Source organism: Myxine glutinosa, chromosome 2, assembly GCF_964187855.1.
Source record: "Myxine glutinosa chromosome 2, kmMyxGlut1.1, whole genome shotgun sequence".
NCBI lineage: Eukaryota > Metazoa > Chordata > Myxini > Myxiniformes > Myxinidae > Myxine > Myxine glutinosa.
In genome coordinates, this window is record NC_136262.1 from 52,203,432 (window position 1) to 52,220,205 (window position 16,774).

Here is a 16,774-nt window from a genome sequence, read left to right on the forward strand (position 1 = left end):
CTGCCATCCTCCACAATGGTTGAAAAGTGACAGTCTAAACTTTGCATCATGCACTTGTCAGGATAATCACAAGAATACGGCAAGTCAAAGATCAAAGCAATTTGTGGTTAAACACGGTTACTCATTTTCTTACATCAGATGTCGATTTAGTAATGTTCAAGTGCATGATAGCTGTGAGAAGAGCGCATTAGAAAACTCAAGCTCCACAATGCTGCAGTTGCATAAAAACAAGCAGTATGGTACTACAAATTATTTTTGTGTCCATAAAATGCCATTTTCTGTGTGCATAAATTTTTTGCCTCCAGCACACGCAAATGTACTACGCCTAGTGCTCTGGCCACAATTCAAAAGCAATTGGCACAATAGTTTTCTCCACATCCTGGATCATTCAGCAAATGTTCAATTGCAGAATCGCAATTTTTCGCTTGCATTTTGGTTCGGTTTTTGCTCCCCATTTGAAACCTACTACCTATGGACTCTCCACCTATACAGGTGATAAGATTGTTCCCTGCGGTACATGTGACGTCACGGTGGGCTACGATGACCGTGAGTTTCACCTACCCCTGATCGTCATTCCTGGAAAGGGCCCTTCCTTACTCGACAGTAACTGGTTGAGCATAATTCAACTGAAGTGGAAAAGCATTCATCAACTCCGGGCAGCCAACGTTTCTCCTACCGCAGCATACACACTCAAAAATGTGCTGGATACGTACCCGGATGTCTTCAAGGATGAGCTTGGAACCTTGAAAGGACATAGGGCTAAACTCAGTGTTGACCGGGATGCCAATCCTATATTTTGCAGAGCACGCCCAGACCCTTTCGCCCTGCGGGAGCGGATTGACAAGGAACTGGATCATCTTGAAAATCTGGGCACCATCGAGCAAATCCAGTATGCCGAATGGGCGGCGCCCATCGTTCCGGTCATAAAATCGGACCAGTCCATCCGCATATGTGGAGATTATAAAATGACCGTGAACAAGTGTTCTTCATTGGATAAATATCCAATCCCGAGGATCGAAGACCGCTATGCTCGTCTCACGGGAGGCAAGACATTTACGAAACTCGATCTCAAATCCGCCTATCTACAGCTCCGCTTGGACGAGATTTCGAAACAGTATCTTACCATCAACACGCATTGTGGGTTGTACAGGTACCACCGACTCAGTTTTGGAGTGAAATCTTCACCTGGAATTTATCAGCATGTCATGGACAGTTTGTTTGCCGCCGAACGAAACGTCGTTTGTTACCAGGATGATATTCTGGTTACTGGTCGTACGGATGCGGAACATCTACAAAACCTGGATAGAGTTCTGTAGAAGATTTCGGACTCCGGCCTACGTTTGCGTCGAGACAAGTGCAAGTTTATGGTGCCATCAGTCACGTACCTGGGCCATACGATTGATGCCGAGGGTCTACACCCGACAGATGAGAAAGTCCGAGCTATCAAGGATGCTCCGGCTCCATGAGACGTAACCGAATTGAAGTCATACCTCGGTTTGCTTCAGTTCTATGGTCGTTACATCCCGAATGTGACCGAAGATTTGGGCCCCCTTTATCGGCTTTTGAGGAAAGGAGTCTCCTGGAGCTGGGGGTCCACTGAACAATCAGCATTCCAGACCTCTAAGGATCTGCTCAAATCGTCCATTGTTCTCGTTCATTTTGATCCAGAGAAGGATCTTGTGCTGACATGCGATGCCTGTCGGTATGGAGTGGGGAGTGTATTATCACACGTGATGCCTGATGGTACGGAAAGACCTGTTGCATTTGCATCCAGAACGTTGTCCCCGGCAGAGAAGAACTATTCCCAACTTGACAAGGAAGGATTGGGAATCGCTTTCGGCGTCAGCAAATTTCGCCAGTACCTTCTTGGACATCATTTCACGATTCGCACTGATCACAAGCCGCTGATCAGTCTGTTTGGTCCAACGGAGGCGGCATCTGACACACTACCGCCCAGGATCATCCGCTGGTCCCTGTTTCTCGCTGCTTATGACTACACCATATGTTATAAGCCAGTTCGTCTATCACAAATGCAGATGCCATGAGTCGGTTACCCCTTCCAGAATCCGTTGATGATTCGCCTACACCAGGATCCATTATCGCACTGATGGATCATCTGGAAGATTGTGCTGTCGATTCCGGCCAGATCCGCACTCATACTCTACGAGACCCCGTTCTGTCCAGAACTGTCCAGGCTGTACAGCTTGGATGGCATTTGCTACCTGAGGGTGACCCAGCTTTTGCGGCTTTTAAAGCACGTAAAAACGAACTCAGCGTGGAAAATGGTTGCCTACTCTGGGGATGTCGTGTCGTGATCCCAGAAAATCTGCGTTCCAGGGTTCCAGGATCTGTGGGGATGAAATCCATGACTGTCACCCCGGGATTGTGAAGATGAAGTCACTCGCCAGAAACTATGTGTGGTGGCCGAATCTTGATGCTGATATCGGACATCATGTTCGACATTGTTACCCCTGTCAGAGCACCCGGAATACACCTGCGAAAGTGCCACTGCATCCCTGGGAATGGCCCAGCGAACCGTGGCATCGCCTACATCTCGATTATGCCGGGCCTATCAACGGCAGCATGATTCTAATAATTATGGACGCGCACACAAAATGGATTGATGCCTATGTGACGCGTGGTACTACGTCAGCCATTGTCATCGAAAGACTCAGACGCTGTTTCGCCACTCATGGTCTGCCAAAGATGATCGTGAGTGATAACGGTTCGTGTTTTTCCAGTTCCGAGTTTGCCGAGTTCACACGTCGGAACGGCATCAAACATAAGTTTGTCAGCCCACATCACCAGGCTTCAAATGGCTTGGCCGAACGATCCGTGGGAATCATCAAATCCGGATTATAGAAACTTCAGGAGGGAACCCTGGAAACAAAGCTTTCTCATCTCCTGTTCAAATACCGCATCACGCCACAATCAACAACCGGTGGAGCTCCGTCTGAGTTATTGATGAAACGACACTTGAGATCGACAGTTGACAATCTCAAACCAGACATATCATCAAATGTTTATCAGAGCCAGCTTAATCAAAAGCTGGTGCACGATAAGTCGTCCAACAGTCGCTGTATCAACATTGGAGATCCAGTGTTTGCCCGAAATTTTGGTGCAGGTGCGACGTGGCTACCGGTGGACATCATCGAGAAGCCAGGTCCACTGTCCTGCGTGATTCGCCTGCAGGACGGCCGTGAAATTCGTCGACATCAGGACCACATAACCTACCGTCACTGTGAGTCGATAGAGCCTGCAGCTTCGTCACAGTCAGAACAACAGTTCGACCCGCCACTGCCGGAGATCGTCGTGGCCGCTCCAGCCAGCTTGGATGCCCCGAAAACCTCTGCGAATGATACCCCCTTCGTGGAGCCCAAAGGGATCACCTCGGACTCTGTATCCACTGGTACGACGCTCAATGCGTGAGAGAAAAGCACCCGACCGGTTGAATCTTTGAACATGCTCTATTTTCACGTTGACATGTTCTATTTTCACGTTGACACATGTTCTATTTTCACGTTGACATGTTCTATTTTCACGTTGACACATGTTCAATTTTCACATTGACACATGTTCTATTTTCACGTTGACACATGTTCTATTTTCACGTTGACACACGTTCTATTTTCACGATGACACACATTCTATTTTCACGGTGACACGTTCTATTTTCACGGTGACACATGTTCTATTTTCACGTTGACACATGTTCTATTTTCACGATGACACACATTATATTTTCACGGTGACACGTTCTATTTTCACGGTGACACATGTTCTATTTTCACATTGACATGTTCTATTTTCACGTTGACACATGTTCTATTTTCACGTTGACACATGTTCTATTTTCACGTTGACACATGTTCTATTTTCACGTTGACACATGTTCTATTTTCACGTTGACACATGTTCTATTTTCACGTTGACACATGTTCTATTTTCACGTTGACATATGTTCTATTTTCACGTTGACACATGTTCTATTTTCACGTTGACACATGTTCTATTTTCACGTTGACACATGTTCTATTTTCACGTTGACACATGTTCTATTTTCACGTTGACACATGTTCTATTTTCACGTTGACACACGTTCTATTTTCACGTTGACACATGTTCTATTTTCACGTTGACACATGTTCTATTTTCACATTGACATGTTCTATTTTCACGTTGACACATGTTCTATTTTCACGATGACACACATTATATTTTCACGGTGACACGTTCTATTTTCACGGTGACACATGTTCTATTTTCACGTTGACACATGTTCTATTTTCACGTATTTTCATTATTCTCATAATCGTTTGCACACATATTTTCACATGTTTTGGAAATGTTGCTTTTGAAATGTCAATTTTGGAAGTCCAGCACGTATTGCTCTTGGTAATTTTGGACTTAAAGGGGAGGATGTCATGTATGAAGCTGCAAATATTCACCGTTGTATCCCTACACCGTGACCGCGGGTTTATTTCCGTTTTTCCGGAAGTTACGGCCCAGCTCGGATGGCGTTGGAGTGAATCGGGCCTGTATCTGGAGAGTCAATAAACGTGTGCTACAATCGATCGTCGTCTGTCGAGATACCTTACAGGTGTGGTCAGCTGTACATCTTTCTGGATAGGCTGGATAATTTTGTGAGTGGTAAATACCACTTATGTTATGACTGCGTGATAGCAGCGCGAGACCACTTGTTTTACCAGCTGTTAATTTTCGAGAGATTTTACATCTCCAAGGCAGCTTTTGGTGGACAATGCAGTTCTCAGATCGGAGTATAATACTCCGTGAGTTGATCGCTCAAAATGTGGCGAGAAATGGACCTCCGTCGGAACAATCTGGGGCATAAGTGTAATTGGGAAATTTCTCAAGTTTCAGTCCTGCTGAATTCGACGGTGCAGTGCCACACACGATATTCCATTGCAAAAGGGGTTAAAAGGGCCAATTCACAATCAGGCCCTTCTTTGAACCTCAAACACCAGAGTTTCAACACGGGACAAAATTTCACATGTTTTACTCACCACACACAGCAGTTGTTCCCCTGATATTTCAGAACTGCTGAATTCAATGGGGCAGTTCCACATGGGATATTTAATTGTGAAAGGGGTCAAAAGGGCCAACTTCCGATCAGGCCCTTCTTTCAAACCACAAAGTGAAGGAGTTTCACACAGGAGAAAATTTCACGTTTACCCACCACGGAAGTTGTTGTCTGATGTTTGAGACTTGCTGAATGCAATGTTGTGGTCCCCATCTTAATGTATGGCTACATGGGGCACACTATATGATATCTAGGTATATATTGTTGCACATGATACAATATATAGGTCAGGGGTTCTCAACCTATTGCACCTCAAGGCTCATTTGAGTATATGTCAAAAAGGTCATGGCCCACATCAGAAATAATGATAACTTTAAAAATCAGAGTGCTCTGAACTTAGTTATATGTTAGTAATCATACAAATTATTTTGGTGGTTTACTCTTCCATCTTATATCCTACTAGCTTAAGTAACCGGCGTTGCCCGGGCAAATTCCAAGGAAGGGAGAGGAAGGTGGAAGGGGGAAGGCGAGGGGTGTAGGGTGAGGGGAGAGGAGAGGGAAGGGAGATATATCCTGTATATACAGTGTCCATAGAAAGTCTACACCGCCTTTCAAATTTTTCACCTTTTGTTGCCTCATAGCCTGGAATTAAATTGCATTAAACTCGACTTTTTCCACCTTTATTTACACATTGTAACCCACAACTTCCCTATCTATATTATAATAGCCGTAGATGATTCTGTCTGTCTGTCTGTCTGTCTGTTGGGCGTCTGTCCGGGGTGTGGCTTACTCGGTTTGCAGAGTAGCTCCACCCATAGCTCCACCCATTCTGGGAGAGCCTTCGCTTCATATAAACAAATATCCACCATTTTATTAACTCGCATAGCTTTGAGGCCTGTTTTGTAGGCCCGTGGTGTCTTGCTCTCTCTCCCAGTTTTATTTCAAATCAAATTCGATATATCATTTCATTTTTCACAGTCGCGAACATAGTTTTAGACTCGGTTGAAAAAAAACGGGAAGAAAATCCAATGAAAGTTGCCGTTTACAGAACGAAATGAATTATCAAACGCCTGTAACTTCAAGTTCAAGGCCAGTGAGTCTCTCTCATGCCTTTATCTCCAATCTAACTCACCATATGATTTCATTTTTATCGATGGTTTTAGACTCGGTGTCAGCAATAATTGAGAACATTCCACACACGCGGGAAAATGTAGAGATATATTTTTTAAATCACGTCATGGTGTATCATACACCGCCCAACATGACACCGACGGCAACGTGTCGATACATATTAAAAATTCGATATATCATTTCATTTTTCGCAGTCGCTAACATAGTTTTAGACTCGGTTGAAAAAAAACGGGAAGAAAATCCGATGAAAGTTGCCGTTTATAGAACGAAATGAATTCTCAAGGGCCTGTAATATAACTTGAAGGCCATTGAGTCTCTCTCACGCCTTTATCTCCAATCTAACTCACCATATGATTTCATTTTTATCGATGGTTTTGGACTCGGTGTCAGCAATAATTGAGAACATTCCACACACGTGGGAAAATGCAGAGATATATTTTTTAAAATCGCGTCATGGTGTATCATACACCGCCCAACATGACACCGACGGCAACGTGTCGATACATATTAAAAATTCGCTTTTGCTTTTCCGTGAAGATATATTACTTTTTCGTTTGATGACAGTCGTCACAAAAACGTCAACAATGATGCCGACATATATTTCTTCGTTTTTATTTCATTCAACATTATTAGCCGGAAGTAAAATATGTTTCAGGAAATTACCGAGAGATATTTCTTCGTTTTTTAAATTAGTTATGTGCGCATACACTTTAAATAGGTTTATTTGAAATCTTTAATTTTCCACAATATAATTTACTTGCCATTTATCATTTGATGATTACGAGACAAATTCCTCTTGAGGATCGTGACAATTCATGCGCTGCGTGGAAACTTATATTTCCAAAATGAATGAGACGATCGATGAAGAACGCAGACTGGAACAGGATGTAGCAAGAAAACGAATGAGACGGGTGAACGAGTCCATCGACGAACGTCAATGCAAACTTGCGGGGTCACCCTTGGGAATCCCACGGGCATGGATGTGTGTGACATTTCGACATATTGAGTTAGATGCTGCACATTCATTTTTACAAAATGGTTACTGGCAAGTCATCAGATCCAGAAATGGTGTAATGAACACAATTTATTTACGCGCAAGCACGAAAGCAAGACGGGCCGATTTCCGATTCCGACGGGCCGACCGGTGAGACGGGCCGATTTGGAGCAAGAAAAAGAACGAGACGGGAGAAAAACGAGAGAAACGAGAGAGGGAAAGCCGATTGGAGAGGCGAGTGAGGAGCGATTGGAGAGGCGAGTGAGGAGCGATTGGAGAGGCGAGTGAGGAGCGATTGGAGAAGCGAGTGAGGAGCGATTGGAGAGGAGAGTGAGGAGTGATTGGAGGGGAGTGTGAGGCACGATTGGAGAGGAGTGTGAGGCACGATTGGAGAGGAGTGTGAGGCACGATTGGAGAGGCGTGTGAGGCGCGATTGGAGAGGTGTGTGAGGCACGATTGGAGAGGAGTGTGAGGCGCGATTGGAGAGGAGTGTGGGGCGCGATTGGAGAGGAGTGTGGGGCGCGATTGGAGAGGAGTGTGAGGAGCGATTGGAGAGGAGTGTGAGGCGCGATTGGAGAGGAGTGATTGGAGGGGAGTGTGAGGCGCGATTGGAGAGGAGTGTGAGGCGCGATTGGAGAGGCGTGTGAGGGATTGGAGAGGAGAGGAGTGTGAGGGATTGGAGAGGTGAGGGATTGGAGATGAGAGGAATGTGAGGGATTGGAGAGGAGAGGAGTGCTAGGTGGAGAGAGGAGAGTGTCAGGTGGAGAGAGGAGAGTGTCAGGTGGAGAGGAGTGAGGGGTCACATCTTATGTGAAATAAATAAATTGTGTTCATCACACCATTTCTGGATCTGATGACTTGCCAGTAACCATTTTGTAAAAATGAATGTGCAGCATCTAACTCAATATGTCGAAATGTCACACACATCCATGCCCGTGGGATTCCCACGGGTGACCCCGCTAGTGAAAAATAATTCAACAAATTTCAGAAAATTAAGTAAAAATGCAAAATTGTATACTATTAAAAAGTGGTAAAATATGCCTTCCACTTCTTCATGATTGTTTTGACTGTGCTCCAAGGGATATTCAAATGCCTTTGAAATATTTTATACCCATCCCCTGATCTGTGCCTTTCCAAAACTTTATCCTAGAGGTCTTTTGAAAGCTCCTGGGTGCTCATGGTTAAGTCTTTGCTGTGCAATGCACTACCCAGCAGGGGAAACATACAGGAACAGCTGATTTTATTTAGAAATAATCAGAATCACTACAATTGAACACAGTGGAGGCCAATCAAGTTGGTGTGTTATTTCAAAGGTGATTGGTTACACCTGAGCTAATTTACAAAAAATGAAATGCACTTATTCACACAAGGTCATAACGGAATTGAACAATAGAACAACTCAGCTCACGGCCTGGAATGACCTTCGACCAATTGACAATTAAGAATGACACACACCCAATGACGACTTGCTCAGTGTACAGAATGGCTTTGACATGCTCAATTTCTGCAGCAAATTGTAAGATGAACAGATGGCCAAATCTCTATTCATCAGAGTGTTGCTGAGGGCAATCCTGTAACGAGTGGGACTAAGAGTCTCACCATGTGTGGGACTCTTCCAGTCTTTTGGTGGATTTTATTTTTATGTGATATTTCCCACCACAAAGCCTACAGGGCCACTCGAGGTGGGGGCTACACAAAGAAAACAAAAGCAGAATAATCAACCCCTTGGATTGAAACAAGACAAATATGGAAAGTTGTCTCTTCACAAACAAGGGCTGGGAGGGGTAAACTAGTCTGCTTTGAGACCACAGGGCCTCGACCCCCATTATGTGGTAGTCAAAAATCTATCCTCAGAAGTCTTGACTTACATATCCAGAAAAGGCTGTGTGCAGCTGCTCCATCTCAAAGGTGAATTTGAATGCAGGATGGAGTGCGTCGAGATGTGCAAGGAACTAGTTGCACGGCAACAAATCAAACAAAAAAAAAGTAAATCGCAAACATTGTGTTCATAAAAACACACACGAAGTATGACGTTGGTGCATAAACTTTGAAAGGCACGCTTCTTGCGGATATTGATGAAGATGTTAGCAAGTGCCAGACCGAGGGAGGTTCCTATCACAACATCGTCCAATTGTGCTTACATGTTGTCATCAAAGCTGAACTTAACTCCACACATTGCTATGTTCATGCGTTCCACAAAGCCAAATTCAGGAAATAACGGCGGTTGGAGATTGCTATGGTATCGTGATTCTGCACAGATATCGATGTCTTCGTTGAGTGGAAGGTTTGTGACTAGGCCTGACATGTGCAGACACCACAGTCCTGACGTCACTGTCTAGCTCCAATTCACGCGTTGTTTTTGATGAATTGATTGAGTGGTGAAAGCGCAGTCAGAAGAACTGGTTGCAGTACTTCACTTAATCACTGAATCAATTCATGTTGTGCAGAGTACGTCATTGATAGGATCTGACGTAACAGATCATCTTCCATGTGTATTTTCGGTAGACTGTATTCATACTGGGGTGCTTAGAGTCATGTGTGTGCTCAGAGTCATGTGTGTGCTCAGAGTCATGTGTGTGCTCAGAGTCATGTGTGTGCTCAGTCATGTGTGTGGATCCTCTCAATTGATCAATTTGTAACAGAAGCGTTTGCACAATTGTAACAGATGTGGAGTGTATTTAACACAACTTGCATAAATGTAGAGCGGCTGTAGTTTGCATCCAAGCGCTGCTGTGCGATTGTACTGAACACCTTCACCGATTTGTTTGAATTTTGATCAATCCTTCACATCCTCGTATGTCGTTGTTCACATCGTCATGCTTATTCAGAACAACTACACTAACACAAGGATATAAAAGTATATCATAAACAAAAGCAAAAAGATTAAACACATATACATGTCCTGCTTCAGAACATCACTTCCCGGACACAGCAATGATCTCACAAGATCAAATTAAGGGTTGCCACAGTGAGGGAACCTCCATATGGATGCTTTCAACCACTCAAGCCATTTCAAATCAATTAATGGGAACATCAACGACGAAAGGTAAAACCGATAAATCATTATCATTTGTAGTTCTGCTCCTTTTCCATTGATAATGGGTGAGGTAAATATAATTATTTACCTCAAATATCACAGATAAATACCACGACGCCCAATGGGAACACTGCAGTAGATCGCGACACAGAGGAGACTCTTTGGTCTGATTGATGACACTTTCATGTAATGTGCATTATTATTTGAGATTGTGACAAGTATTCTTAAATATCAACTTTGTTGCACTTTGTCTTGTCAATGTCAAAAACCCCTTCACACCAAACTTGATGATTCATCAACAATCGATTGACACCATTTGAATAAGTGAAGAAAAACTTACCCTTGGTCCATCATCATGTAGTTGAAGGGAATTTACCATTGGTAGAAGATGATTTCTCACTTGTTTCACGACCTCGTTATTCTCCTCACAATCATATATTCCATCTGAATATGAGAAGAACCAATCCAGCACCGGATGGACATTCTTTTCTTGGACCAGTGAGGCACTGTGAGGAACATTTCTGATGGAATTCTTTGGAACGTTATTCATCATAATCAGGATTGCAGGTCTTCCTGAAAGCAAAACATGACTTTCATCATCTCACCAAACATCCCTCAACTTCATATAAACTGTAATTATTTACATACAATTCACACAATTTGAAAGAACGGATGATAAAAATTCACTTTTTACCATCAATGTGTCCAAGAACTCTTTTGGCGTCACTGGACACGTTTGAGGTATCGACGCAGAAAAGGAGGACAGGTGAACCACAAGTGAAGAGGTATTTTGTACATTCCAGATTCAGGGATTCCTTTTTCAAACATGATCGCAGCTCCTCCAAAAAGTGTTTTTCTGCTCCGAATGAGTTTCCATCCACATAATACTGCACTTGAACTACAGGTAAACAAAAGGGAAGAGCAACATCAATGTGGAAGTTATAATTTTATTTTACAATATTTAAATCAATCAAACACCTGTGAACACCCAGGGTTAGTGCAACAAATAACTTTTACTATGAGAGTGAAGTTTTCTCTTTTCACCAAGACAAGTTATCACTGATTCTGAGTCCCAAAAACTCGAGATACGTACATGGAGGTTCATACATTTCTCAAACATGATGCAGGGTTATCATAAAACAACGGTACCCATGAAATTATATAAACCTTCATTATTTTAATTTAAAATGACACGTTATTTGTGAACATTTGCGTCACATGATGCACAATCTCTCTGGAAAGTTTCACATGGATTTTTTTTGTTTTCATAATCAAGGCTCGTGGAAGAGCTCGTACCAGAACACCGAATGGATCAGGACGCAACAGGTCAAAACAAACAGCAGAGAGAGGGGGAAACACCAACAGCAGAGAGAGGGGGAAACACCAACAGGAGAGAGAGGGGGAAACACCAACAGCAGAGCCAACTGCCAAGACAGAGGGAGACAGACAAACAATGGGTGTGGGGAGGAATGAAGGGCAGGAGAGGATGCATGGGGAGGGCAAGATGGATACAGCAGGAAAGTCCGGGGCGGGGGGGGGGGACACCAACAGCAGAGCCAACTGCGTAGACAGAGGGAGACAGACAAACAATGGGTGTGGGGAGGAATGAAGGGCAGGAGAGGATGCATGGGGAGGGCAAGATGGATACAGCAGGAAAGTCCGGGGGGGGGGGGGACACCAACAGCAGAGCCAACTGCGTAGACAGAGGGAGACAGACAAACAATGGGTGTGGGGAGGAATGAAGGGCAGGAGAGGATGCATGGGGAGGGCAAGATGGATACAGCAGGAAAGTCCGGGGGGGGGGGGGACACCAACAGCAGAGCCAACTGCCAAGACAGAGGGAGACAGACAAACAATGGGTGTGGGGAGGAATGAAGGGCAGGAGAGGATGTATGGGGTGGGCAAGATGGATACAGAAGGAAACTCCAGGGGGGGGGGGGGAGGAACACCAACAGCAGAGCCAACTGCCTAGACAGAGGGAGACAGACAAACAATGGGTGTGGGGAGGAATGAAGGGCAGGAGAGGATGCATGGGGAGGGCAAGATGGATACAGCAGGAAAGTCCGGGGGGGGGGGGGGGGACACCAACAGCAGAGCCAACTGCCAAGACAGAGGGAGACAGACAAACAATGGGTGTGGGGAGGAATGAAGGGCAGGAGAGGATGTATGGGGTGGGCAAGATGGATACAGAAGGAAACTGCAGGGGGTGGGGGGGGAGGAACACCAACAGCAGAGCCAACTGCCTAGACAGAAGGAGACAGACAAACAATGGGTGTGGGGAGGAATGAAGGGCAGGAGAGGATGCATGGGGAGGGCAAGATGGATACAGCAGGAAAGTCCGGGGGGGGGGAGGGACACCAACAGCAGAGCCAACTGCCTAGACAGAGGGAGACAGACAAACAATGGGTGTGGGGAGGAATGAAGGGCAGGCGAGGATGCATGGGGAGGGCAAGATGGATACAGCAGGAAAGTCCGGGGGGGGGGGGACACCAACAGCAGAGCCAACTGCCAAGACAGAGGGAGACAGACAAACAATGGGTGTGGGGAGGAATGAAGGGCAGGAGAGGATGTATGGGGTGGGCAAGATGGATACAGAAGGAAACTCCAGGGGGGGGGGGGGGTGAGGAACACCAACAACAGAGCCAACTGCCTAGACAGAGGGAGACAGACAAACAATGGGTGTGGGGAGGAATGAAGGGCAGGAGAGGATGCATGGGGAGGGCAAGATGGATACAGCAGGAAACTCCAGGGGGGGGGGGGGGGACACTAACAGCAGAGCCAACTGCCAAGACAGAGGGAGACAGACAAACAATGGGTGTGGGGAGGAATGAAGGGCAGGAGAGGATGCATGGGGAGGGCAAGATGGATACAGCAGGGAACTCCAGGGGAGGGGGGGAAACTGGAAATTTGGAAGGAGGAGGGATTGGGATGGTAGAGAGGGGTGGGGGGTGGGGGATTCACAAGGGTAGAAAGCATCATGGTTCTGGATTGGGGATGATATAAGATGGTGGTGAACAGAATGAAATTGAAGAGAATGTGAAAGTTGATTCTGCAGGTGGGGAAAAATAGGAACAAATAAGTGGAGGTGAACAGACATCCTGGATTTGGGCAGGTCCACCTGAAATGAAGAGTATGAGCCCTGCAGAAAACTGGAGGTGGAGTGGGTGTTGGGGGGGGGGGGGCAGCAAGTACAGAGAGTGTATGGAAAGATATCTTTCTATCAGTGATCTGATTTAGCTGAGACCACAAGCCTCAGATGTAGGCCTCCACGCTGCAGGCAGACTTGGATTTGACGGGGAAAATTGTTCATCACTCTGACACATTCGGCTGCAGGGATGGAACAGATTTCGTCAGTTATTGCTGTTTTGAGATCATCTATGGATTGTGACCTTCCATGTTGTCCTTAAGCATCTAACACTGAACTCAGTTTTCGTCTTCGTAAATGATTTCATTCCCAGGTCGATGTTGACTGAAAACTGTTTTTCTTTCGTTTCTCCAAAGTCCCAATCGAGTAACCTGAGAGTATCGACATAACAAGAGATGGCATTCGTTTGTGGCAAATTGAGTGATGGCCCAACCATCCCAGCAAAGGACCACCTTGCACACAGCAACCTTGACCAAGATGACAGACACGTACACGGCCCGACTGGGAGGTCAAAGTTCAGGGTCGCCAACAAGGAAAATTTCAAAAGTGGAGAATCAGGATGTGTTGGCAGAAAGGAGAATAAAATCCCGGAAATATTACAAATCAAATATCTATACATATAATAATACAACCCTTCGGATGTTTCCACACTCGTCTACAGAGGCGCGTCATGGAGGCCCGTGTAATAGTTAGATTGAACTCAGATACTGTTCTCACATCGCGCATACCTGCCCGCTACTCCCTGCCCCCCCTCCCCCCCCCCCACTCATTAAGTGTTATATCTGAGAAGAACGAGATTGTTAATTGTGTTTCCAGTGAAATATATGAATAAACCTGCTCAAAAACACGAGGCCACATATGTTATGAGGGAGTATAGATATTGCTGATGAATATTTCCACGTATGTAACCCATTCGACCATCGTATTGTTTTCATGTCCACCCATGATCGAGCCTTCCCACGCCCTCCTATGCACAGTGTGAGTATCAGTCCCAACCCACTCCGCCCACATCATGTACATCTGGACACTCATCCATTTACTTATTTAATTATTTCACGATTCTATGATATAAATGGTAAATAAAAATACAAACCAGGCTTCGTCTTGTGATAACCAAACCATGAAATCACAGTTTCAGCCATGTTCACCAGGTTTACACGTCACCTGAATAAAGATAAAATAAAGAAGATGTGATAAATACAAAGTACAAAGATGTAATAATTATAAAATGAGTCAAATAAAGGAGGATTATTAAATTAAACACAGAAGTGTGCACTCTGTCTCTGAGCTCAATATACCGATTAAACCAACAAATATTCACCTTTACAAATAATCACAATTACCTCCACCACAGGTGGACAAATGATGATTTCTCCTCTGTCTGTTTGTCTGTGATCAGGGTAACTCAACAAATTATGGATAAATTTAGACGAAACTTGGTGGATGAGTTGGGTAAGTGACAAGAACAAGCCGATTCGATCTTGGTTCAGGTCCGGATCCAGATCGGGCCTCTCAATGGGATACAAAACAAACTGTATAGGCCCTGGTGGAGGTATGTGCTTTACCGAGTGCTGTTCTAGTTTATATAATGGATCAACTACAGATACAAAAACTCCTTTTTTAACTCCAAACATGATGTAACATGAAACATAGCAACATTATTTATGCAACAAAATAGATTTATTGGTTTATTTTTATTACAATTTGGGAAGAAGAAAAATACTTTATTCAAAGAGCAAGATCACTGAGTTTAAAAGGTGTGTGTGTGTGTGTGTGTGCGCGTGTGTGTGTGTGTGTGTGTGACTGTGTGTGTGACTGTGTGTGTGTGTGTGTGCGCGCGTGTGTGTGTGTGTGTGTGACTGTGTGTGTGTGTGTGTGACTGTGTGTGTGTGTGACTGTGTGTGTGTGTGTGCGCGCGTGTGTGTGTGTGTGTGTGTGTGTGTGTGTGTGTGTGTGTGTGTGTGTGTTTTAGGACGGCAAGATGGCCTTGAGCTATGCCATCCTCAGTCACCTTTGGGCAGTCTCACTGTCTAACATGGGTTCGAATCCCAACCCAGCTGTAAACTGTCATCCCGGTGTTTTACGGGAAGAGTGATTCCTGAATGTGTTTGCCGTCCCTTGGATGGATGTTAATCTGTACGTACTGTTTGTCTGCATTAGTTGGTGAACGTTAAAATTCCCATTGTGCCCTTTGCGAAAATTCGATGCGTTATCGCCACCGTTGCTCCATTACAAATTCCTGCTCTAACCTATAGGGGGCACTGCATCAATGGCACACCTAAACAAGATGACGATTCCTGTCTCTTGAGATGCAAAGGCTGTGCAGGTGGAAGGGGGAATTGATGGGAACCCTTAAGTGTCCTGTCTGCCAGAATTCAGATCAGGGACAGATTCAACACGGGACAGATCAGGTCGGGGTTTGGAAAAACCCTCATTTGCAGACAGGACACCATGGAATCTTTAACATCCACCAACGAATTCTGACAGACAGGACACCATGGAATCTTTAAAATCCACCAACGAATTCTGGCAGACAGGACACCATGGAATCTTCAACATCCACCAACGAATTCTGGCAGACAGGACACCATGGAATCTTTAACATCCACCAACGAATTCTGGCAGACAGGACACCATGGAATCTTTAAAATTCACCAACGAATTCTGGCAGACAGGACACCAGGGAATCTTCAACATCCACCAACGAATTCTGGCAGACAGGACACCATGGAATCTTAAACATCCACCAACGAATTCTGGCAGACAGGACACCGTGGAATCTTCAACATCCACAAACGAATTCTGGCAGACAGGACACCATGGAATCTTCAACATCCACCAACGAATTCTGGCAGACAGGACACCATGGAATCTTTAACATCCACCAACGAATTCTGGCAAACAGCACACCATGGAATCTTTCACATCCACCAACGAATTCTGGCAGACAGGACACCATGGAATCTTTAACATCCACCAACGAATTCTGGCAGACAGGACACCATGGAATCTTTAACATCCACCAACGAATTCTGGCAGACAGGACACCGTGGAATCTTCAACATCCACCAACGAATTCTGGCAGACAGGACACCATGGAATCTTTAACATCCACCAACGAATTCTGACAGACAGGACACCATGGAATCTTTAACATCCACCAACGAATTCTGGCAGACAGGACACCGTGGAATCTTCAACATCCACCAACGAATTCTGGCAGACAGGACACCATGGAATCTTTAACATCCACCAACGAATTCTGGCCGACAGGACACCGTGGAATCGTTAACATCCACCAACGAATTCTGGCAGACAGGACACCATGGAATCTTTAACATCCACCAACGAATCCTGGCAGACAGGACACCGTGGAATCTTTAACATCCACAAACGAATTCTGGCAGACAGGACACCATGGAATCT

General features: G+C 45.0%; 2 protein-coding genes across 3 annotated transcripts in view; both read right to left on the bottom strand.

The window, feature by feature from the left end:
- LOC137421804 (uncharacterized) overlaps window positions 1–16,774 on the bottom strand; it is a 342,299-nt gene that overhangs the window by 116,494 nt on the left and 209,031 nt on the right. The gene's annotated exons all lie outside the window — the stretch shown is intronic.
- Window positions 1–16,774, bottom strand: part of LOC144891033 (uncharacterized) — a 38,035-nt gene that overhangs the window by 10,146 nt on the left and 11,115 nt on the right. The window contains exons 2-4 of the mRNA XM_078773281.1: window positions 14,442–14,512; window positions 10,898–11,101; window positions 10,544–10,776 (exon numbers count right to left, since the gene is read on the bottom strand). Coding sequence (XP_078629407.1) covers window positions 10,544–10,776; window positions 10,898–11,101; window positions 14,442–14,490 — 486 coding nt within the window. The 5' untranslated portion in view covers window positions 14,491–14,512. The remainder of the gene's footprint in view (window positions 1–10,543; window positions 10,777–10,897; window positions 11,102–14,441; window positions 14,513–16,774) is intronic.